Here is a 27,103-nt window from a genome sequence, read left to right on the forward strand (position 1 = left end):
GTGTTTTAGGTGTGGCTTAAATCTTGGTACTTTTATACATTCAACCTGTTTATGAATGAAATTAAGACCTTTTTGGATAAAGTTGGAGGAAAAATGAACGAGAATGATGGGGGGTGGACTTCCCTCTTGACCCACAATTGTTCCTCTTGGGGAATTTGGCTGTTAACTTCCCCAAATGTAAATCCAAATTTATTAAAATTGCTTTGGCAATAGCCAGGAAATGTTTAGTGGTGACATGGAAATCCGATCCCTTCTAAGACATTGGCCGTAGGAAAGTTGTACCATCTACCCCTGGAGAAAATGGCTTATCATCTTAGAAATGAACAGAGCACATTCATCGGTATTTGGGCTGCCTGATTTGAATTCTTTAAATACCCAGAGAGTTTCATCTATTTATTAAATATTTTATATTTCATTTTCATCCCTTATTAGTAATTTAATATTTTAATTTTTATTTCTTTTTTTTGATTGTATGAAATGTTGATGCCAGCTCTTTCCCCTTTTCCTTTTCCTTATCCCCCTAAATCAGGGGTGTCAAACTCAAATTCACGGAGGGCCAAAATTAAAAACTTGGACTAAGTCGAGGGCCAAACTAAATATTTATTGAAAATTTTCAACAACATCTGCATGTTTTCTCTTCTTTCAACGTATGTAATGTTTAACTTTTTCTTATTAAAATAAATGTTTAATAATAGTTTTGGATAAATTCTTTCCAGAAGCATTAACAAATGAAAAATAAAATATTTAATAATAATATTTCTCTATAGAGGATTTGTCAAATGTTGTTAGTGTGCTGTCGAATAGTAAAATCTGAGGGCTATTGAGAATGTGGGAGAATAACATGATTCCTGAAACAATCCAATGGGTGACTGATTGTGGGCATGAACTCTAGCAGGGTTATTTGCCATGCCCTTTTTCCATTGGTACAGATATCCTTTGATTTACACACTTTTCAAGTTTTAGGCCTAATGAACTTGTATCCAGGTGCAGGACCATTTTTAACCAGGAATATATTTATCACTGTGACATGAAACTATTGGAAGATCGTTTTATCCTGAGATTAAAGTTCATAATACTTACTCAGGCCTGTGTGTGGGAGGGCGGGGTTTGCGGGCGATCGGGTTGGACAACGACAGTGCGGGGGCATTGACTCTCGCTGCAGGGCGGCATCTCGGCGGATCAGCGGCCCCGTCACCGTGAGTCACGGATCGGCCTGCGGCAGGGAGGGGGCGTGGGCAATGGTCCTGGCGAGGTCAGGCCCGAGGCCTCCGGTTCCAGGCGCTGGGAAGCAGCCTTGGCTTCCCCTGACACCGGCCAGGCCCCAAAACCAGAGTCCACGGTGAGACCCTGCAACGTAAACAGAGGAGGTGGGGGCGATTAGCAGGCTGACGCCAATACATTCTGGGATTTGTTGTATTACTGTGCACGCGCTGTACTGGCGCGGCGGCCAGCGGGCCACCTCTAATACATTTTTGAAATGATCTTGCGGGCCAAATATAATTATATCGTGGGCCAAATTTGGCCCGCAGGCCAGAGTTTGACATGTGTGCCCTATGCCATCGGAACTCTGCAATTAGTAAGGGATTGCTTAAGGTGGGATGTGAGTGGGAAGGAAAGGGTGTGAATCACTGCTCTAGATCCAATTGTTACTGAAATATTTTGCTTGAGAAAAATTGTCATTGGCCCATTTCCTTTAGCGATCTGAAACCGTGCACATGACGAGTCAATGAGGGATGATTAAAGCAGTGGTCTTCAAACTTTTTCTTCCTACCCACAGACCACCTTAAGCAATCCCTTACTAATCACAGAGCACCAATGGCACAGGGACCCGAGTGGAAAGAAAAAGTTGAGAACTGTTGTATTGTGGTAACTCCACATCTGATTAGGTTCATTGTTAGGCAAGTGGTCAGAGAAGGACCCCCCCCCCACCCCAAGAAATGCTTAAATCACAGGAACAAAATAAGCTTCCGTCTCACTGCTCCCAATCTTACACACAGTCCTGACGTGGAATGTGGGGTCGCAGCTCCACGTTCACCCGAGTTCAGGTGCTGTCTGTGTGGAGTTTGTACGCTCTCCCATTGTCTTGGACCAACAGGTCGGTTGCCTGACGAAGGCACCTGAACCCCCCGTTGAAACGCCGGCGTCCGGGGCGGTGGAGGAATTGGCTGAGAAGAGCGCGTTGCTCCCACTCCCCTCCCATGGTTGGAGAGGGATTAAACTGCGATCTCAGCTGCGTCTGTGTGTCCGGGAGCCGGGCGGGCTGAGTGCGACGCTCCGAACCCCGGGATTCGGGACTCTGAGATCCCTCCACACCTCCGGCGTCTTCATTTTCACCTTCAGTGTGCATGCGCTATACTGGCGCGGCGGCCAGCGGGCCAACTCTAATATATATTTAATATGATTTTGCAGGCCAAATATAATTATATTGTGGGCCAAATTGGCCCGCGGGCCAGAGTTTGACATGTGTGCCCTAAGGTATGGACGGGTTGTTTCTATGTTCAATGTGCATTTTAAGGATATAATGTTTTTGTATATTTGTGTACATTCATTGAGTCTTTTCTGTAAATATATAATTTTCTTAAAAAATAAATATAAAAGATTTTATTCTCTACTTTGAACTACGTTATTTTAGATAACTAACCTTTTGGGTGCACATTACTTTCCCTTGTGCACTCATGACAGTCCATGTGTGTGCGCACACAGGGAACCTTTCGTTATGTGCTTGCTCCCCATAACATTAGAACCTGGCTACGTCCCTGCTCTGCGGCTGAAGGACACACACAGTCTGTGAGTTGTTGGCAACTTGAGGTCAAGGTCATGCCAAGCTGTGGGCTGCTGGAGGCCCGCGAGGACCAGATATCAGAACTGGGATTCAAGGGAGTGCTGAAGGCAAGGTATGGTCACAAAGGGCCCTGAGCACTGCAAGTCTCCCTCATCGAGTCAGAGGTTTCAATCTGGGCTCAGGTTGAAGATGGTTTGAACGGAGTCTGTGAGGCTGCCGAAGCTGTGGGAGCGCTGGAGGCGAATCCACGGGCACGCAGTTACTCTTTTGCTTCCCTTTTTCTGGTTGTAATGGGCACCGCTGATGCGAATAGCTTTGGTGGTCAGATCAGTCAGTTAGTGAGAGGCAAATCAGGCTAACTTTTGCTCCAGATCGCTCACGTAGCTGGGATTTGTAACAGGAAATGCAAGCCCTGATTCCTTTCATTACATACATTATGGCTGATTTCACACACCATGCTGTAGTTTAAATTTAGACATTAAGAACAGCACCCACAAGGTAACAGGCCATTTCAGCCCATGATGCCCAATCTACACCCCATTAACCTACAGCTCCCAGAACGTTTTGAAGGGTGAAAGGAAAATGGAGCCCCCAGGGAAAAACCCACACAGACACAGGGAGAACGCACAAACTCCATACAGACAGCGTGGGATTCAAACCCTGTTCTGTTCCCGACTGCTGGTGCCGTAAAGGTGTTGCACCAACCGCAACAGCAACTGTGATTGCAGTTCCTGCATACAGTATTAATATCGCCTATTTTTTGTTTCAAAGTGCCACAGGAACTGGGGCCCCAGAGCGCAAAGGGGAGTATGGGAAGAGAGTCCGGTACCAAACCAATGAAATTTCTGCCAAATTCGATAACTGGCCTGGAGGCGTGTAAGAGTCTCCTGTGACTAAACACTAGGCAATTGTTATTAGATACTATATAATTTCCTTTATAAGACACACTGGAACAGTTTTCTATTATTAGACACAATGTACCTACTTGATGTTTGTTATGGAATGGATTTCTATTACTGCATTGTTATTGGAGCAGATTTCTCTCACCAGTCACAAAGGGTGACTTCTGTGTCTTACATACAGTTATACTGTTCTTCAAAAGCATGCAGCTGATTTCTGTTATTAGACACATGAGCTGATTTCTGCTCTGAATTTGGGATGAAGCTGTGTAGGTGGAAACATATCAAGGAAACCACTTTTTGTGATGGTGATAAGAATTCTGTTTCATTTACTAGTCAAATGCTAGGAAAATATTACAATTCCTAAATTTTAGGAGACTCCGGAAATTGTTTGGACCCAGCTGTTTGAAGGAAAACCCATTTCAGAATGATGGGGCAGTCATGACGGAATCTCAAGGGGTGAAGGTAAACCTCCTCACACAAAAATTACAGGTCTGTCAAAACCAGAGCTCAACCTCAATTTCTGCCAAGGTTTCTAGAGGGTAAAATAAGAGACTGATGTCTGAAAAAAGGTGCTTCATTACATCAGTGAGCATGAAGGGATATAGAAAGTGTCTTGGGAATATTATTGTAAATTAGAAAAGCAAAGAGCCAGTGTAAAAAATATTGCCAGGGAAAGTCCAAAAAGGCTTTATAAATAAATGTATCTACTTGGACATGTATCTATTGGACACAGAAATTAATTTCTGTTGCTGGGTTGTTATAGAGCTTATTTTTCATATCATTTACAATGTAGGTGATTTTTTTTCAAGTTCAAGTTTATCAAGTGACTTGTCACATGTACAGACACAGTGAGAATATTTGTGTGGCAAGCACTCCAGCTGGACAGCCCATATATTGTATCAATCAGAGTTAGAGATGGTATCGAACAAAGGCAAAATAGGTTTTACCACTGTGAAGCATCTGAAGGAAGGAAACTGTCCTTGAATCTCAGAATCAGAATTTATCGTCATGAACAAGTTGTGAAATTCAGTGTTTTGTGGCAGCATCAGAGCAAAGATTCATATCATAACCATATTACAACATAACTATATAAAAAATAAAACTAATAACAATAATAGTGCATAAAAAGTAAGGGAGTGTCTTTGGTTCATTGATTATCCAGGAATCTGATGGTAGTGGGGAAGAAGCTGTCCTTGTGCTGCTGAGTGCTCGTCTTTAGGCTCCTGTACCTGATGGTTGCAGAGTGGAACATCAAACATCATTTTGTTGCATTACATGCAGTCACACATACTGCTGTAACTGTAAACTCTGCAGTTAAGTTTTGTTATGAGACAGGGAGAAAGAGTATAACTGGAAGGCCATCACTTATACAGGCCTAAAACAGAGCCTAGATGTGGTAGGTGGGGAAGAGTTAATCAATAAATACTCGGCAACCACCGCAACCAAACAAGAGAACCACGGTGTAGTTGGAGATGTGAAGTTGAAATATTGGACAGGATGAATACAGCTATGGAAAATTCAGCGTTTAGTTAGCATTTTTGAAATTGGATAAATCATCTGACCAAAATGAAATATATACCATTTTGTTAAAACAACACAAGAAACCGCAGATGTTTCAGTCCTGTCTAACCAGAGTCAGAGAATTGGAGAGTTGTACCTGTGGTAAATAAAAGGAGGAAATAAGCATGGAAGCTGCGTCATGTAACCAGTGTCAGTCATCATAATCATCACTGAGGAACACCACCACCTTAATTTAGAAAGGCACAGGTTCATCCAGGGATTTCAGGAGTTAGAGAATGAGGGGAGATCTGATAGAGGTGCTGAACATTTCAGCATACAAGTCGAGTCGTGAAGCCCTAAAAAATTCTCAAAAAGTTGGGGGGAGGGGTCAACTTATACACCGGATATACTTTTGAGACCTTAAATTCACCGTAAAAAACTGTTTGAGTCAATTTGGCGTATAAGTCGACGCTGGAAGCACCTCCCCACTGTCGGCACTGCCACTCCCCAACACCTCCTCACCACTCGGCATCACCATAAGCACTCCTACCTGGGACCCTGAGGTCACTGCTCCTGTCTGGTAGGCTGAGGTTCCTGCTCCCACTGGGAGCACCATGTCGCCGTTCCAGCTCTGTAGTCCATCGTCGCTGCTGCCCAGAAGGCTGAGGTTCCTGCTCCTGCCAGGAGCACAATGTCATGCCCGTTATGCCAAAGTTCCTGCTCCTGCCAGGATCACAATGTCACTGCTGCAGCTCCGACGGCCATCACTGCTCCTGCCCGGTAGGCCGAGGTCTTTTTTTACTTACTTAATTTACAGCTTTGTTACTTACGATTGGGGTGTTTTAAATTTTTTTGAGTTATTCCTGAGAGGCCCAGACAGCCTGAAAAATGGGGTGGACATATGCCGGTCGACTTATATGCTGAAATATATGGTATATAAAATTATAAGGGATATAGATAGAGTAAATTCAAGCAGCCCTTTTCAATTGAGGTTGGTTGAGACAAGAACGAGAACAAGAGGATAATCTGGAGAAAGGTTGACCAAGCAACCTTATTGCAACAATGAAGGATGAGAGTTGAGTTAACAGTAAAATGTTATGTGAAGCTCGATAGGGTAGAAAAGTTGAAAAAGGTTTTATTTCAGATATGTATAGATTGTTACAGGAGAAAATGGAAAAAGTAGATATAAATAAAGTTAAATAGAAATTGGAAAAAGATTTAAATATTGTTTTGACATGGAAAGAATGGTCAAAAATGTGTATTGATTGTGTTACAAAGTTAATTAATGTGAGGTATAACATGGTTAATTATAATTTTTTACATCAATTATACATACTTCCTGAGATATTGAAGAGATATGGATTTAGTTTAACAGATTTATGTTTTAGATGTAGAGAGCAAAAGGGTACTTTTATACATTTAGTCTGGTCATGTAAATATTTTTGGGAGGAAGTTATAAAGTTTTTGAGGGATTTGTTCATAATAGATATGCAATTGGATCCAATTATGTGTTTATTAGGTTATATTAATGTACCATTTGTAGAATCATGAATGTTTAAGATTTAACATTTTTAAGATTGTGTTAGCAGTAGTGAGAAAATATATAGCTGTTACATGGAAAAATGATGTACAATTGAATAATGATGGCATAATGAATTATAGTCATGTTTATATTTAGAAAAAATAACATATAATGTAAGAAATAATTATTCTTTTTTTGTTGATATGTGGGGTTTATATTTGAAATATATGTCTATAAAAGTTAAGTAAATGTCATAAAGTTGGCACACCAATCGGGGAATATTTAATACCCTTTTTTTAAGGCTTGGGTGGGATTGGGTTTTTTTCTGGATTTCTTTTGCTTTTTTGTATTTAGTAAAGGGGAGGGGGTGTAGTTTAGTTTTTTTATATATAATTGTGATTTTTTTCTGTAATTTGAAATTATTAAATAAAAATTTTAAAAAAAAGCTTAATAGGGTGGACAGTCAACAGCTTTCTCCTGGTGTGACGATAGCAAGTACTGAACCAGAGGACACCAGTTCAAGGTGGGTGGAGGAAGGTTTTGGGGATATGTCAGAGTTAAGGTATTATTTTTTTTTTACACAGAAGGTGGTGGGTGCCTGGAATTTATTCGCTGGTGGTGATGGTAGAATAGGAAGATTCAAAAGCCTCGTAGATGGGCACATGGATGTAAGAAAAATAGAGGGTCATGGGTCTGAGGTTGGGAAAAATTAGATTGGGTTTATGTACATTGGGGCTGTACTGTGCAATAATTTTCTGTTTTATTCAAATTCAGCGCACCCCTTTAAGGGCAGCGTGAGCTCAGTCACCGTGTGCATGGTGACATCAAAATATCTGCCCCAGGCATATGCTGGGCAGGAGACTTGAGGCAGTGAGAAACCCTGACGGCCCCATCTACCCAAGGCTGCCCCACCACATGGCGTTACATGCAGGGCCAGTTTGCCACGAGAGAGAGAGCGCCGCCACTTCTAAACATTATTATTTGGCCTTGCTTTATTAATATTTTGTATATGGATTGTTATGTTGAACTCACTAAAAATATTTTGGAAAAAAAGAAGACAATCCTGATGTCAGCACCAGCAGTAGGATGCGCACTGTATGATCGCCCCTTCCAGCTGTATGTCACAGTAAAGGAGGAATGTGCCACGGTCCACACTCAGTGTAATGGGGACATCCGGAAGCATACTTTTCAGTAAAACTAAACCCGGTAGCCCAGGGACTCCCTCCATGTGCTCAGATACTACCAGCCTTACATGCCAATGTAACACCACACTTCAAGCAGGCTCAAGGAAGGCTAAATGGCTTGGTCAATCGAGTCGAGAGTTGTCCACGAGCGAGTCCATTCATAAATAGTTTCAGCGCTAATTAAACCTTACAACCGTCAACCATGTCAATGGCTGTAGGACACACACATCAACTCGAAAGGCACCAGCCTTTCTACCTCAGCCTAAGGAGGTAGAATTCCCTTTGTGAATGTTGATGGCTTAGTATTATTGTGAGACTGATCATTTACAAGTGCTAATTAAAGACTAAATCTCAGGTATACAGAACGTGTATTGGAACCAATCCTTCCTGACTTTTGCTAATTTCTTATGTAAGAAATTATTTCTCTTCATTTTGACTTGCACCTGTGAATAAATGATTGACGTCAACCGCCTCCTTGTCTTAAGAAAAGGGCAATGCAGGTGTTAAACCAGGACTTGTGACAATGAATTTAAAGAGATACCTATCAGATTTGTATGCCAGAAAATGCCTTCAATACTGCACTGTTTCTCTGTGTCCTTGGAATGAGCCTTGATACTGTCTACCTGAACCGAATATTGCTCATTCCCGCTAGCGTGATTCACTAAACCTGTGTTTTGTAATCTGTGGTTCTGCTGTGTATCTTTCTACCCTGACATCACAGCACAACTATCACATTGGTGTAGTCGGCAGACTCTTGTTGGGACGATCATCACGTATTAAGTAAGAGGCCACAAGGAAACTGCAACATCGGACGGAGTTGAAGTGCAACTTCGGGACCCTTGAGCCTGAACTCCATCACTGATTCCTGGGAGCACTGTGATCCCTCATACAAGGTTGTTCTGGTTTCCTGCTGAGAGATGAGAACCCAAGACACAGGGCATAAGGTAAGAAGAATAAGAATGGAATTGTGAATGATAAGAATAGATTGTATAAGGAAAAAAATGGTGCTTATTATTGCATAGCTTGTTAGCCTGGGAAAATATTTTGGCAAATCAATTTAGAAACTAGCTACATCTTGTACCTTGGGAAATTTTGTTCTTCACTGTCTCTCTCAGAGGCTGGTTAACATGAAAGGTACCATCTGAGACTCAGACATCTGACAATTCAGAAATCAGTTCATGTTGTCAATCTGGGGAAATTTACACTCAGATATCTGACAATTCGGATATCGGGTCATATTGTTAGCCTGGGGAAATTTACACTCAGATAACTGAGTGTAAACTGAGTGGAAATTTAACAGTCAAAAAGTGTGGAAATTTAACAGTTACACTGAGAACCTTGTATGCCAAAAGAAGTAATACCATCTGATAACTGTTTTGGAAATGGGATAAGCTATGGATAAAAGCGACAGGGGCACCCCAGTACAACAGATGTGTTATCTGTACCCAAACCATGGTAAACAGTATCGTCCCCTGTCACCAGTTTTGAGTAAGAAACTAGGAGACAAAGCATGGTCAGTACGAGGAACATGGAACACAAGTACTCTAGCTGAGGCAGAACAATTAATGTGGGAAAAAGATGCATCAAAGAAATGGAAAAAGTGAATTAGAAAATGGAAAGAGGAGGCCCACAAGAACTGGGCTGATGATAAGGATAATAGCTGCAGAGATAATGTGAACTGCAGTAAGCACTCAGAACAGGGACCAGAAATCCTGACCGGTCTTACAGTCAGAGTGTGACTGGTAAACAGCAGAATGAAAAAGACAGGGAAAACCAACAAAAGCGCCAGATGGTTAATAAAGCCACAAACAAGCCTGCAGCTGACGTGGACATTTACCCCTCCATAAATCTTCGTCCGCGAAGCCAAGCCTAAGAAGATAAATGTGAAAAGAACAATGCCCCTGCAGATCCAGTGTCAAGTATAGTGAGCCTATTTGTAAGTGACGATGAGGAAGAGGAATCTTTGGATTCCCAGTGGACTCCCCCTCCACCCTATATGCCGGCTCCACCCCAGATTTCCACCCATCCAGTACAGAGACCAGTCCTCCTTCCCACAGCCCTATTCTTCTCACACTCAGAAGAAAGAGAGAGAGAGGTGGGCGACAGCAGAAACAGTGAGAATGCGCCCAAAGCGAGGAAGTAAAATGGCTATCCCCAAATAGAACAGTCCCAAACCCAAGGGCAGGTCGAGGGAACTAGTGTGACACAATGGAATTATATACCCCCTGGAAACCGCTCCTGAGAGAAATAAAGACCCTGTAAGATTTGTTAAATATATACAATCAAGCATGATGACGAACGCAAGCCCACCCACAAGATCTGTTTTCCCTAATACATACCATTCTGGATAAAGAGGGAAGTGAGAAATGGCATCAGCTGATGGAGAAAGGAGCTGCAGCCATCACAGACTAGTTCAAATTAATAACAAATAAGAAGCACAAGTAAAATGTATTCTTGAAGGACTTATTGAATGGCTGAAATGTCCAACTGATATGGGCAAAGTGAATAAAGGCAAATTTCTTTTCTTTGGCTTGGCTTCACGGACGAAGATTTATGGAGGGGTATGTCCACGTCTGCTGCAGGCTCGTTGGTGACTGACAAGTCCGATGCGGGACATGCAGGCACGGTTGCAGTGGTTGCAAGGGAAAATTGGTTGGTTGGGGTTGGGTTTTGGGTTTTTCCTCCTTTGTCTTATGTCAGTGAGGTGGGCTCTGCGGTCTTCTTCAAAGGAGGTTGCTGCCCGCCGAACTGTGAGGCGCCAAGATGCACGGTTGGAGGCAATATCAGCCCACTGGCGGTGGTCAATGTGGCAGGCACCAAGAGATTTCTTTAAGCAGTCCTTGTACCTCTTCTTTGGTGCACCTCTGTCTCAGTGGCCAGTGGAGAGCTCGCCATAGAACACGATCTTGGGAAGGCGATGGTCCTCCATTCTGGAGACGTAACCCACCCAGCGCAGTTGGGTCTTCAGCAGCATGGATTCGATGCTTGCGGACTCTGTCAGCTTGAGTACTTCGATGTTGGTGATGAAGTCATTCCAATGAATGTTGAAGATGGAGCGGACACAGCGCTGATGGAAGCGTTCTAGGAGCCGTAGGTAATGCCGGTAGAGGACCCATGATTCGGAGCCAAACAGGATCGTGAGTATGACAATGGCTCTGTACATGCTGATCTTTGTGTGTTTCTTCAGATGGTTGTTTTTCCAGACTCTTTTGTGTAGTCTTCCAAAGGCGCTATTTGCCTTGGCGAGTCTGTTGTCTATCTCTTTGTCGATCCTTGCATCAGATGAAATGGTGCAGCCGAGGTAGGTAAACTGGTTGACTGTTTTGAGTTCAGTGTGCCCGATGGAGATGCAAACTACTCCTTAAGGAATCAGCACAGGACTTTATTCACCACAGCATATCGGTCATAGGCAGGCGATCAAACATAATAATGGGGGAACGTCAGCACAATTTAACGCTACATTAATGCAGAGCCTACCCGATAAAATGGCCTCATTAACAAAGACAAATCTTGATTGGACAGACAATTCAAAAGTCCAACAGCGGCTTGCAGTAATCACTTTCTGGCCCAAAGGCGAGGAACAAAAAACTGCAGTTAAACGAAAAGTTTAATATGAATTTCCCTTTCACCCACATGATTCTGTCCTTGGTGACAATTATAAAATTAACCCTGACTGGTCAGCCTTGAGCCCTGACAGGGAAACTGCCAGAAACAGCACCCATCAGATCCTGTCCCAAAGGAATCAGCAGCTCATACCCAGAAGACAGGAGTGGGCAAAAGGACCCCCTATGTCCAGGTACAACAGGAACGACATATCCTATGACAGAAGGATAATAGCTGTAGAGATCATGTGAACTGCAGTAAGCACTCAGAACAGGGACCAGAAATCCTGACTGGTCTTACAGTCAGAGTGTGACTGGCAAACAGCAGAATGAAAAAGACAGGGAAAACCAACTTCCACCTTCCACCTGTCTCAATGTGAAGGAAGAGGACATTGGCCTAAGGACTGCCCTACTAACGATGCCGTTGCAAGGTCCTCAAGGCAGGCAAGCATCGTTTAATTCTCGAAACCCCTTCAGGCAATGACTAACACAGGATTCACCTGCCACAATGTTCCCTTTAGTGGCAGAGGGAGAACATGAACCGATCATGGATATGACAGCACAGGGAATCACAATACTATTTTTAATCAATACCAGGGCAACACTCTCAACCTTGGATCAGAAACTAGTAGAACAGTATAGATGCCCTGTGTCCAACAAAACTGTCTGCCATTCTGGGATAGAAGGAAGAACAAAGGAACACCACTAATTCGACCTGTTAAGCATGTGATACAGTAGCACGATGCACTTCCCTTCTCAATCACCCACGGCTGGGATGCAACCTGGCTGATTTACTGATGTGAATGGGACTTGAAATTGTTTGTTCAGACAAAGGGATCCATGTTAATGAACACATTAAAAACAAAATGATGGCTCGTCACTTAATGACCCCACAATGGTAGTCAGTCAACTTTCTGCAATCATCCACCTTTAATTACATCCCTAACTTCCATGTCACACTCTACTACAATCTGTCGGGGTAGATAGAAAAGAGAAGGAACATTTTGCAACTTTTGAGGGAATCCAGGTTGAATTCTGGATCCATGGAAGGGTTTAAGGACCCCCGGGGGAAGCACTAATAATTGAGGTACCTGACGACCTCTGGCAGCAATCTGGCTTAGTCCACCCTCATGTTATCTTGGAGGTGCGAGGGCCATAGGGCTAAGAAGCTGGTGTTTGGAGGACTTTCCTGTACCCACCATGGTTATATCCTAAAGTAAAGCAGCTTTGGGTGGATTTAATTAATAGCACTATACTATTGTATTTTTAAAAATTTGTTATGGGGGGAGTTAGGGAAGAAGGATTATAAATATATGTAATATAATTTTTGGATTTTATTGTTGTGTTAAATTAATGTTAAATGCATGTATGGAAATTTTTAAATAAAATATTCAAATAAAAGGAGCTGGGGTTCATCACACAAACTCTGATGACACAAGCTGATCTTATTTGATGTGAACCCCAGATCTTTACACAAGGGACTATTGATGTGCCCTCTGGTCCGAGGAACAGTCACCCGGCATTGAGTACCCTCAACTGGTGAAATTACAGAACAGTTATGGTCTGTCTCTTCATACGAGGAGTACCAGTTGAGATGCTTTTAAAGCCTTTGTTGAAGCCATCATCTATATCACAGTATCCACTTAAGCCAGAGGCAAAGAAAGAAATTCAGCCACTTGTTCACACATGTCAAACTCTGGCCCGCGGGCCAAATTTGGGCCGCGATATAATTATATTTGGCCCGCAAGATCATATCAAAAATGTATTAGAAGTGGCCCGCTGGCCGCCGCGCCAGTATAGCGCATGCACAGTAACCGCTGTGTCCCAGGGTGAGAGAGAGAGAGAGATAAAAATCCTGGTCCTTGAAAAGTAGTGGTGGGTGGTTTTATAAACACGCTGTCGTGTCCCCCCACCCACCCCCCCTCCGCAGTGCAGCCTGGCCGGTGTCAGGGGAAGCCAAGGCCGCTTCCCAGTGCCCGGAACCCCAGTGGCACAGCGTTTCTTGGAGCTGCAGATGGAGTCGGGACGCCGGAGGGAAGATTGGGGCTCCCCGCCAGGCGATGGGGACGCCGATCGCTCTGCACCTTCCCACCGGACCAGCGGCGGGTGCCCGGAGTACACGTGGAGAGCGAGGCTGGTCGGGCAGGTAGGGTGGAACCCCCCCTGCCAATCTCGGAGTGGCGTGGGCTGGATCGGGATTAGCCGCGCTCACCTGCTCCTCCACCGCTGACCAGGATCCCAGCGCAGTCCTGAGTGCAGAGACTGCCCTGGAAAGGTCCTGGGACACCGGCACGGAAAGAAAAGGGGGATCCGGGAGAAACTCAGCAGGTCAAAGGGGGGTCCGAGAGAAACTCAGCAGGTCAAGGGGGAGGGGTCCGGGAGAAACTCAGAAGGTCAAGGGGAGGGGGTCCGTGAGAAACTCAGCAGGTCAAGGGGGGTCCGGGAGAAATTCAGCAGGTCAAGGGGGGTCCGGCAGAAACTCAGCAGGTCAAGGGAGGTCCGGCAGAAACTCATGGGGGGGCCTGACCTCGCCAGGACCGTTGCCCACTCCCCCTCCCTGCCGCAGGCCGACCCGCGACTCACGGTGACAGGGCCGCTGATCCGCCGAGATGCCGCCCTGCAGCGAGAGCCGATGCCCCCGCACTGTCGTTGTCCAACCCGATCGCCCGCAAACCCCGCCCTCCCGCACACGGGCCTGAGTAAGTATTATGAACTTTAATTTCAGGATAAAACGATCTTCCAATAGTTTCATGTCACAGTGATAAATATATTCCTGGTTAAAAATGGTCCTGCGCCTGGATACAAGCTCATTAGGCATAAAACTTGAAAAGTGTGTAAATCAAAGGATATCTGTACCAATGAAAAAAGGGCATGGCAAATAACCCTGCTAGAGTTCATGCCCACAGTCACCCATTTGATTGTTTCAGGAATCATGTTATTCTCCCACATTCTCAATAGCCCTCAGATTTTACTATTCGACAGCACACTAGCAACATTTGACAAATCCTCTATAGAGAAATATTATTTATTGAATATTTTATTTCTCATTTGTTAATGCTTCTGGAAAGAATTTATCCAAAACTATTATTAAACATTTATTTTAATAAGAAAAAGTTTAACATTACATATGTTGAAAGAAGAGAAAACATGCAGATGTTGAAAATTTTCAATAAATATTTAGTTCGGCCCTCGACTTAGTCCAAGTTTTTAATTTTGGCCCTCCGTGAATTTGAGTTTGACACCCCTGCACTAGTTCAATCCCTGTTGGCTCAGGGCATTCTAGTCCCTTGAAAATCACCGTGTAACATGCCTATATTCACCTTTCCCAAGCCAATTGGCATCTAGTACAGGATTTAAATGCCATAAATGACATGCACCTGATTGTCCCCACCCCCACAATGATATTGTCAGGTACCGGCAGACACTGTCATCTTCACAGTGGTAGATTCACAACATGCTTCATTCGCTATCCCACTGCACCAGGACAGCCTTTTCTGACGAGGGACAGCAGTATACATGGACCAGGTTACCACAGAGTTTTGTGCACTCACCTACCTTATTTTCCCAGATATTACAACAACAGTTGTGAGAATGATCTTTCCCCAGGGGATCCACTGTGATACAATATGTTGGTGGCCAGCCCTGGAGAAGAGAACCAAGAGGACATAGTCAATCTGTTGAACACACTGCACAACTGGGAATATGTAATCTCACAAAAAAAGGTAACCAGGGGACAGCGGGAGGTTAAGTTCCCCAGCATTAGTCAGAGCACCACGGAAAGACGAGTGACACCCACCTACATGGAACCAATTATGAGATTCAAACGCCCACAGACCCCAAAGCAAATGGGGTTAGTAGACAATGGATACCTGCCATTGCACTGCACACCAAACATGATTCCCCTAGCCTTAGCACAAATTGACTTTGACAGCAGGACAAGAGGCTTCCTTTGTGGCTTTGAAGACAATCAAGTATTTATATTGATTTATTGATTTTAAGATAATATAACTTTTTTAGATGAGGTCTGGTATTCCACTCTCAGTTTTGATCAATGAGCCTTCATTCTGTGCACGGCACCGTTTATTACAATTTAAGGTGATACACAGAACACACATGTCTAAACTCAAACTACCCTGTATCCATGTGGATGTTGATCCATTTTGTGAAAAGTGTAAATTTTTGGAGCCTCATTGATCCATATGTTTTGAGAATATCCTAAATTACAAAGTTATTGGCAAAATATTTTTAATTCTTTGTCAACAATTTTTAAGATTAAAATTAACGGTTTGGATTTTCATGAAAACCAGATAAACTTTGGAATCTCAAGAGAAAGTTTAACTTTTAGTACGTTTATAGCCAGATGAGCAGTTTTAATGAAATGGAAAGTTGAACTCTCACCAACTCATGGCTACAGGATGAAATGTCGTATCTAATTTTAGAGAAAATTAGGTGTAATATTAAAGATACAAAGTAACAGTTTTGACAAGGTTTGGGGCCCATTTACTGAATATTATCATAATTGGAAGTTTTAGGTGATTTTGGTGCTTCTAGGGATGATCCATCTGTCCTCTGGAGGTCACAATCTGATCCATCTTTGCACTGTTTTTGTGACCTTGATTAGAGGGAGGGGATAGATTAGTGTTAGTTTTAGGATTTTTTTTGTTTTAGATAAATGGATTTGTGGGTTTAATTATAATTACCCCTTTTTCAGATCTGAGTAAGATATGATGTATTTTGTTATAATAGTATTTAATTGATTTATATGTATAATTACTTTAACAGATAATCACATTTAATAATAAGGGGTGGAATTTAAAATATGGCACACTTTGTGTTTATTTAATTTTATGTTATGCATGTAGAGCTGAACACAGCCAAGAAAGACTCAGCCACCATGTTGAAAGTCGTTAACGACTATTTTATTCAAATTCAGCATGCGCCCTTTTAAGGGCAGCATGAACTCAGTCACCGCATGTATTGTGATGTCATAATCGCTGCCCCAGGCGCGCACTGGGCAAGAGACTTGAGGCAGGGAGAAACCCTGACAGTGCCATCTACCCAAGGCTGCCCCGCCACATGGCATTACACACGGGGCCGGTTCACCATGAGAGAGTGCCGCCACACAACCCCCCCAGAACTGGCTACACGTCCCACCACTTGGGTGGGCGGCTCCGGCATTTGGGCATGGCCGTCTGCACCAGCCATGATAGGTCCAAGTGTGTCGCCTTCAAATGGTCCATGGTGAAATGTTCATCTTTACCCCCTATGTCCAAAGTGAAAGTCCTGCTGGACTGCTGGAGGACCTTGTATGGACCTTCGTACGGGCGTTGCAAAGGTGCTGTATGTGGGCCACGCTGAACAAATATTAATTCAGCCGAGTCCAGCTCTTTGGGATGATGTGTAGGCCGGACGCCGTGATGTGAGGGAGGCGGGGGGTTAGTGAGGATAGTTTCTTACGGAGATCCGCCAAAAGGTTTGGGTTCTGGGATGAGCAACGACAGTGGCGCGTTTAGACGAGTTCCACAGAAGATGCCCATAGGTCCTCCTTGGGTGCTGCTGTGAAGCCGAGGAGGACCCAGGCCAGTTCTTCTGTCCAGCTTGGGCCAGTGAGGAGAGCCATGAGGGCAGATTTCAGATCACAATGAAACCCCTCCACCAAAACATTTGCCTGCAGGTGGTAGGCTGTGGTATGGTGGAGTTTGACCCCCAGGAGGTTCGCCAGCTGAGCCCAGAGCGCAGAGGTGAACTGGGCACCCCTGTCACTGGTTATGTGCACTGGGACTCCGAATTTAGCGATCCAATGGCTGACTAGGTTACAATGACTAGACTCTGCGGAAGCCTCTTTGATGGGAACTACGGCCATCTCGTGGTCCGATCGACTACTGTGAGAAGGTAGCACGCTTCTCTGGACACTGGCAGGGGGCCTACAACGTCAACGTGGATGTGCTGAAATCTCCACTCCACCAGGTCAAATTGCTGGATTGGGGCCTGCGTATGCCAGAGGACTTTGAAGGCCTGGCACCTAGTGCAGTTACTCGCCATTTCGTCCACCTCTTTTTTGAGCCACACAAACCACTCTGCCACCATTCACACCAAAGTCTTCACCGAGGGGTGGGCTAGGTCGTGGACAAAGCTGAAAACCCTCAACCTCCACTGCAGTGGGACTAACGGGCGCGGCGAGCCGATGGAGACATCACAGAGCAGCGTGGCCGGGTTGTTAGGCCACTGAATGTCCTGAAGCTCGAGGCCAGAGATGGTGGTCCAAAGAGCCTGCGTCTCTGTGTCTAGCTTCTGGGACTGTGCCAACTGTCGGGGCGAGAGCATGGATCGCCAGATGAGGGAGCGCATCTGCCATGATGTTGTCTTTGTCTGCCTTGTGCCGGATGTCGGTGGTCAACTTTGCCACATAGGAGAGGTGGTGGTGCTGGTGAGCTGACCACAGATCTTTGGCCATGGCAAGTGCCTGTGTGAGGGGGTTGTGGTCCATGAACACCCTGAAGGGCCTGCCCTCCAGAAAGTATCGAAAGTGCCGAATGGCCAGGTACAGTGCTAGGAGCTCCTGGTCGAAAGCACTGTACTTGAGATCCGGCAGGCACTGCTGTTTGCTGAAGAAGGCCAGAGGGCGCCACTGTCCATTGAGCCACTTCTCGAGTACGCCCCCTACCGCTGTGGCTGAGGCATCCACCGAGAGCGCTATGTGTGCCTCCGGGCATGGGTGCACCAATAGAGTTGCGAGAGCAAGGGCCTCCTTTGTTGTGACCAGGGCAGGACTTTCTCCTTAGTAGCGATCAACACAAACAATGGTCGCATGGTGGACCGGGATCTGATGATATCCCCGCACCAGATCGACCTTGGAGAAGACTTTCACACCATGGAGATTGGCCGAGAAGTCTTGAATGTGCGGAACCAGGTACCTGTCCGGTGTGGTGTCTTTCAAACTCCGCAGGGTCTCCAGCCCCCAGAGGATTTGGGGACCATGTGGAGAGGGGATGCCCAGGCGATGTCTGAGCGACAGACAATCCCCAACTCCTGCAGCCGGGAAAACTCCTCCTTTGCCAGCTGCAGAATCTTGGGCGGAAGTCATCTGGGCTTGGTGTGCAGCAGGGGGCCCTGTGTGGAGATATGGTGGTATACCCCATGCTGGGGTAAAGTGGCACTGAATCGTGGTTGAAGGATGATGGGGAACTCATGGAGTAGGTTCGAATACTCATCCCTGGAAGTGGCGATGGTGGCGGTCTCGGGCATGCAGGCGTTTGTGGCATCCAGGCGTACCGAATGGAAGGTGTGAGTGTTAACCAACCTCTTGACCTTCATGTCGACCAACAGTCAGTGTGCCCTCAGAAGTCAGCCCCTAACAACGCAGGACCCACTGATGCTAACATGAACTTCCAGCGGAATTTCAATTTCCTGATCTGGATCTGCGCCGTGTGGGTACTGAAAGTCTTGATGGTGGAACCGTTGGCTGCCCACAGTGTGGGACCACGAGATCGGCTGCGTGTCTCGAGGGTGGAGGAGGACAGGATGCTCAGTTCTGCTCCTGTGTCCACCAGGAAATGCTGGCCAGTAGAATTTACGGTAACATGAAGAAGGCTGTCCACGTGGCCAGCCGTTGCAGCCATAAACGGAGGCTGGCCAGGTCATTTCCCTAGCAGTCACATGGTTGTCGGCACTTATGAGCTTGCGCTCCCCAGCACTGATGGTAAAAGCACCAGATGGAATGGTGCTCCTCCGGCTTGTGCTTGGGGGAGTTTTGCGGCCGCTGGCTCTTGGTCGCACAACCTGACTGACGGCTGCTTCATTCTCCCTCTTGTTGCACCAGAGGGTCCACTCGGGCTGCGACTTGGCGTAGATCTGTGAAGTCCTCATCCACCAAGAGTAGTTGGATGTCCTCGGGCATTTGCTCAAGGAAGATCTGACAGAAGAGGAAACAAGGTTTGTGATCCTCCACCAGTGCCAGCATCTCGTCCATTAGGGCTGATGGTGTGCGGTCCCCAAGCCCGTCGAGGTGCAGGAGCCTGGAGGCACGCTGCTGAGGGGAGAGCCCAAAAGTGCCAAGGAGCAGGTTCTTGAGGGCAGGATATTTACCCTCGGCCAGTGGGTTGTGTATCAGATCGTTCAACCTGGCTGCCGTTTCTTCGTCCAGCATGCTCACGACGTGGTAGAACATCATGGCATCTGCTAAAATGTTCCTCAGTTGAAACTGCACCTCCGCCTGCCCAAACCACGTACGCGGACGATGTGTCCAGAAGGGGGGCAATTTGATGGCAAAGGCATTGATCCCTGCCGGATCCATGTTCTTGAGACCAGAGAGGCATCTGGGCTCAATGGGGTCACCAATGTAGAGTTGGACACAGCCAAGAAAGACTCGTTGAAAGTCGTTAGCGACTGTTTTATTCAAATTCAGCGCGCCCCTTTAAGGGCAGCGTGAGCTCAGTCACCGTGTGCATGGTGACATCAAAATATTTGTCCCAGGCATATGCTGGGCAGGAGACTTGAGGCAGTGAGAAACCCTGACGGCCCCATCTACCCAAGGCTGCCCCACCACATGGCGTTACATGCAGGGCCAGTTTGCCACGAGAGAGAGAGCGCCGCCACTTCTAAACATTATTATTTGGCCTTGCTTTATTAATATTTTGTATATAGATTGTTATGTTGAACTCACTAAAAATATTTTGGAAAAAAAAGAAGACAATCCTGGTGTCAGCACCAGCAGTAGGATGCGCACTGTATGATCGCCCCTTCCAGCTGTATGTCACAGTAAAGGAGGAATGTGCCACGGTCCACACTCAGTGTAATGGGGACATCCGGAAGCATACTTTTCAGTAAAACTAAACCCGGTAGCCCAGGGACTCCCTCCATGTGCTCAGATACTACCAGCCTTACATGCCAATGTAACACCACACTTCAAGCAGGCTCATGGCTTGGTCAATCGAGTCGAGATTTGTCCACGAGCGAGTCCATTCATAAGTAGTTTCAGCGCTAATACAGCTGATTAAACCTTACAACTGTCAACCATGTCAATGGCTGTAGGACACACACATCAACTCGAAAGGCACCAGCAGCGTTTCATTCCAATTCTACCTCAGCCTAAAGAGGTAGAATTCCCTTTGTGAATGTTGATGGCTTAGTATTATTGTGAGACTGATCATTTACAAGTGCTAATTAAAGACTAAATCTCAGGTATACGGAACGTGTATTGGAACCAATCCTTCCAGACTTTTGCTAATTTCATATGTAAGAAATTATTTCTCTTCATTTTGACTTTCACCTGTGAATAAATGATTGACGTCAACTGCTCCTTTGCCTTAAGAAAACGGCAATGCAGGTGTTAAACCAGGGCTTGTGACAATGAATTTAAAGAGATACCTATCAGATTTGTATGCCAGAAAATGCCTTCAATACTGCACTGTTTCTCTGTGTCCTTGGAATGAGCCTTGATACTGTCTACCTGAACTGAATATTGCTCATTCCCGCTAGCGTGATTCACTAAACCTGTGTTTTGTAATCTGTGGTTCTGTTGTGTATCTTTCTACCCTGACAGTGCAGCACATCTATCACAATATCTGTTTTGAGATAATTGCAACTGATACGTGATCAGAAAAACTTGTAATACAGTAAAACCCCTGTAATCCAGAATTCAAGCAACTGGTTAAAAAAAAAACAAGTAAATAAAATTAAAATAAATAAGAATAAATAAAAGTTGAAAATTGTAAAAGTAAATGTTCTCTAAACTAAGACATAAATCTTTGGTGAAAATGGGAGCAAATATTCAGCCTTGGTCGTGCTTTGCTTGTAGCAGCTGTTTGAATAAAGTTGAGTTTGAATAAAGTTGAGTTTGAATAAAATGGCATCGCCCAGGATGAAGAGCTGGTTGATACTGCTCACCGTTGGGGTGGTTCTCTTAACGTTTCTCCTTATCCCTGCTTAGGAAATGTCTTTATCTTTATTAGTATATTATTAACTATATTAGTTTGAGCAGCCCGTAGCCTGCGCCTCAGGCCAACACAGGAAATGGTCGTTGAACATGACAACCAGCAAAGCATCATGCAGGCTGAAACGCCTGTTTCCATCGGCCTCCGAGAGAGCGGTGAAACTGGCCAATCACCATCTGTGGATCACAGGGGTCCCAATCGGAACCCAGCAATCGGAGGTACTCAATAGGCAGCCGGCCCACGCAAGCCGGGTCCCACTGGTGATGAGGCCGAGCAGTTATTGGACGTGAGACATGATCTCACTTATTGGATATGAGACATGATCTCAGTTATTGGACACGAGGCCTGATCTCACTTATTGGACACCGGACCTGATCTCAATTTTTGGACACTGCAGATGATCTCAGTTATTGCATAATGAACCTGATAAAAGTTATTGGACACTGAACATGATCTCAGTTATTGGATAATGGACCTGATTTCAGTTATTGGTCACTGGACCTGATCAGAATTATTCGACACTGGACCTGATCTCAGTTATTGGACACAGGATCTGCTTCAGTTATTGTACAAGGACCAAATCTCAGATATTGGACACGTGATCTGATCAGTTATTGAACACGACCTGATCTCAGATATTCGACACTGAACCTGATCACAGTTATTAGACACTGGATCTGATCTCAGTTATTGGAGATTGGACCTGATCTCAGTTATTGGACATAGTAGCTTATTTCATTTACTGGATACAGGACATGATCTCAGTTATTGGACATGCGACATGATCTCATTTATTGGACACGGGACATGATCTCAGTTATTGGACATGGGACATGATCTCATTTATTGGACACTGAACATGATCTCAGTTATTGCAGATTGGACATGAACTCAGTTATTGGACATAGTACCTTATTTCATTTACTGGACATAGGACATGATCTCAGTTATTGGATATGGGTCATTATCTCATTTATTGTATACTGAACATGATCTCAGTTATTGGATAATGGACCTCATATCAGTTATTGGACTCTGAACCTGATCTCAGTTAATGGTCACTGGACATATTCACTGTTATTGGACAATGAATCCGAACATTGTTATTGGACACTAGTCCTGATCTCGGTTATTGGACATTGTACCTAATCTCGGTTATTGCACAAGGGACTTCATGTAAGTTATTGGACACTGCACCGGATCTCAATTATTGCACACGGGACCTGACCTCAGTTATTGGAGATTGGACCTGATCTCAGTTATTGGACACTGTACCTTATCTCAGTTATTGGACACTGAACCTGATCACAGTTATTGGACACTGGATCTGATCTATTATTGGACACTGTACCTTATCTCAGTTTTTGGACACTGAACCTGAACACAGTTATTGGACACTGGATCTGATCTCAGTTATTGGAGATTGGACCTAATCTCAGTTATTGCACAGGGTACCTTATTTCATTTACTGGACACAGAACATGATCTCAGTTATTGGACATGGGACATGATCTTATTTATTGGATATGGGACATGATCTCAGTTATTGGACATGAGGCCTGATCTCACTTATTGGACACAGGACCTGATCTCAGTTTTTGGACACTGGACTTGAACTCAGTTATTGAATAATGAACCAGTTCACAGTTATTGGACACTGAACCTGATCATACTTATTGGACATTGGATCTGATCTCAGTTATTGGAGATTGGACCTGATATCAGTTATTGGACCCTGAACCTGATCTCAGTTAAGGGTCACTGGAAATATTCACTGTTATTGGACAATGGATCCGATCATTGTTATTGGACACTAGTCCTGATCTCGGTTATTGGACACTGTACCTGATCTCGGTTATTGCACATGGGACCTCATGTAAGTTATTGGACAATGGACCGGATCTCAATTATTGCACATGGGACCTGACCTCAGTTATTGGAGATTGGACCTTATCTCAGTTATTGGACACTGAACCCGATCACATTTATTGGACACTGGACCTGATCTGTTATTGGACACTATACCTTATCTCAGTTACTGGACGCTGAACCTTAAGACAGTTATTGGACACTGGATCTAATCTCAGTTATTGGAGATTGGACCTGATCTCAGTTATTGCATATGGTAACTTATTTCATTTACTGGACACAGGACATGAACTCAGTTATTGGACATGGGACATGATCTCATTTATTGGATATGGGACATAATCTCAGTTATTGGACACGAGGCCTGATCTCACTTATTGGGCACGTGACATGATCTCAGTTTTTGGACACTGCAGATGATCTCAGTTATTGCAAAATGAACCAGAGAACAGTTATTGGACACTCAACATGATCTAATTTATTGGATAATCGACCTGATTTCAGTTCTTGGTCACTGGACCTGATCCCAGTTATTGGACACTGGACCTGAACTCAGTTAATTGTCACTGGACATATTCACTGTTATTGGACACTGGATCCAATCATTGTTATTGGACACTGGTCCTGATCTCGGTTATTGGACACTGTACCTGATCTCTGTTATTGGACACGGGACCTCAACTAAGTTATTGGACACTGGACCTGATCCCAGTTATTGCACCTGCGACCTGATCACAGTTATTGGACGCAGGATCTGATCTCAATTATTGGAGATTAGGCCTGATCTCAGTTATTGGACATAGGATCTAATCTCAGTTATTGGACACTTTGCCTTATCTTAGTTATTGGACACTGAACCTGATCACATTTATTGGACACTGAACTTGATCACAGTTATTGGACACTGGATCTGATCTCAGTTATTGGAGATTCGATCTGATCTCAGTTATTGGACATGAGACATGATCTCATTTATTGGATATGGGATATGATCTCAGTTATTGGACACGAGCCCTGATCTCACTTATTGGACACGGGACCTGATCTGAGTTTTCGGACACTGCAGTTGATCTCAGTTATTGGACACTGAACATGATCTCAGTTATTGGATAATGGACCTAATTTCAGTTATTGGTCACTGGACCTGATCAGAATTATTCGACACTGGACCTGATCTCAGTTATTGGACACAGGATCTGCTTCAGTTATTGTACAAGGACTTGATCTCAGATATTGGACATGTGATCTGATCAGTTATTAAACACATGACCTGATCTCAGATATTGGACGCTGAACCTGATCATAGTTATTGGACACTGGATCTGATCTCAGTTATTGGAGATTGGACCTGATGTCAGTTATTGGACATAGTATCTTATTTCATTTACTGGGCACAGGACATGATCTCAGTTATAGGACATGCGACATGATCTCATTTATTGGACACGGGACATGATCTCAGTTATTGGACATGGGAAATTATCTCATTTATTGGACACTGAACGTAATCTCAGTTATTGCAGATTGGACCTGAACTCAGTTATTGGACATAGTACCTTATTTCATTTACTGGACATAGGACATGATCTCAATTTTTGGATATGGGTCATTATCTCATTTATTGTCTACTGAACATGATCTCAGTTATTGGATAATGGACCTGATATCAGTTATTGGACCATGAGCCTGATCTCAGTTAATGGTCACTGGACATATTCACTGTTATTAGACAATGGATCTGATCATTGTTATAGGACACTAGTCCTGATCTCGGTTATTGGACCCTGTACCTGATCTCGGTTATTGTACATGGGACCTCATGTAAGTTATTGGACACTGGACCGGATCTCATTTATTGGGCACTGGACCTGTTCTGTTATTGGACAGTATACCTTATCTCAGTTATTGAACACTGAACCTGAACACAGTTATTGGACACTGGATTTGATCTCAGTTATTGGAGATTGGACCTGATCTCAGTTATTGCATTGGGTAACTTATTTCATTTACCTGACACAGGACATGATCTCAGTTACTGGACACTTGACATGATCTCAGTTTTTGGACACTGCAGATGATCTCAGTTATTGCATAATGAACCTGATAACAATTATTGGACACTGAACATGATCTAATTTATTGGATAATCAACCTGATTTCAGTTATTGGTCACTGGACTTGATCCCAGTTATTGGACACTGGACCTGATCTCAGTTATTGGACATAGTACCTTATTTCATTTACTGGACACAGGACATGATCTCAGTGATAGGACATGTGACATGATCTCATTTATTGGACACGGGACATGATCTCAGTTATTGGACATGGGACATGATCTCATTTATTGGACACTGAACATGATTTCAGTTATTGCAGATTGGACGTGAACTCAGTTATTGGACATAGTACCTTATTTCCTTTACTGGACATAGGACATGATCTCAGTTATTGGATATGCGTCATTATCTCATTTATTGTATACTGAACATGATCTCAGTTATTGGATAATGGACCTGATATCAGTTATTGGACCCTGAGCCTGATCTCAGTTAATGGTCACTGGACATATTCACTGTTATTGGATAATGTGTCCGATCATTGTTATTAGACACTAGTCCTGATCTCGGTTATTGGACACTGTACCTGATCTCGGTTATTGCATATGGGACCTCATGTAAGTTATTGGACAATGGAACGGATCTCAATTATTGCACATGGGACCTGACCTCAGTTATTGGAGATTGGACCTTATCTCAGTTATTGGACACAGAACCTGATCACATTTATTGGACACTGGACCTGATCTGTTATTGGACACTATACCTTATCTCAGTTACTGGACGCTGAACCTTAAGACAGTTATTGGACACTGGAACTGCTTCAGTTATTGTATAAGGACCTGATCTCAGTTATTGGACACGTTATCTGATCAATTATTTGTCACTGTACTTTATCTCAGTTATTGGACACTGAACCTGATCACAGTTATTGGACACTGATCTGATCTGTTATTCGACACTGTACCTTAACTCAGTTATTGGACACTGTACCTTAACTCAGTTATTGGACACTGAACCTGAACACAACTATTGGACACTGGATCTGATCTCAGTTATTGGAGATTGGACCTGATCTCAGTTATTGCATAGGGTAACTTATTTCATTTACTGGACACAGGACATGATCTCAGTTATTGGTCATGGGACATGATCGCATTTATTGGATACGGGACATGATCTCAGTTATTGGACACGTGACATGATCTCAGTTTTTGGACACTGGACCTGAACTCAGTTAATGGTCACTGGACATATTCACTGTTATTGGACACTGGATCCGATCATTGTTATTGGACACTGGTCCTGATCTCGGTTATTGCACACTGTACCTGATCTCCGTTATTGCACACGGGACTCAACTAAGTTATTGGACACTGGACCTGTTCTCAGTTATTGCACCTGGGACTTGATCACAGTTATTGGACACAGGATCTGATCTCAATTATTGGAGATTAGACCTGATCTTAGTTATTGGACACTGGATCTGATCTCAGTTATTGGAGATTGGACCTGATCTCAGTTATTGGACATGAGACATGATCTCATTTATTGGATATGGGTCATTATCTCATTTATTGTCTACTGAACATGATCTCAGTTATTGGATAATGGACCTGATATCAGTTATTGGACCATGAGCCTGATCTCAGTTAATGGTCACTGGACATATTCACTGTTATTAGACAATGGATCTGATCATTGTTATAGGACACTAGTCCTGATCTCGGTTATTGGACCCTGTACCTGA

At 44.1% G+C, this 27,103-nt stretch overlaps 1 protein-coding gene across 1 annotated transcript in view; it reads right to left on the reverse strand.

Annotated features, from left to right (window-relative positions):
• Nucleotides 1-27,103, reverse strand: part of camkk1a (calcium/calmodulin-dependent protein kinase kinase 1, alpha a) — a 351,599-nt gene that overhangs the window by 299,503 nt on the left and 24,993 nt on the right. The window contains exon 3 of the mRNA XM_069888054.1: nucleotides 15,048-15,134. Coding sequence (XP_069744155.1) covers nucleotides 15,048-15,134 — 87 coding nt within the window. The remainder of the gene's footprint in view (nucleotides 1-15,047; nucleotides 15,135-27,103) is intronic.

This window comes from Narcine bancroftii, chromosome 6, assembly GCF_036971445.1.
Source record: "Narcine bancroftii isolate sNarBan1 chromosome 6, sNarBan1.hap1, whole genome shotgun sequence".
Classification (NCBI taxonomy): Eukaryota; Metazoa; Chordata; class Chondrichthyes; order Torpediniformes; family Narcinidae; genus Narcine; species Narcine bancroftii.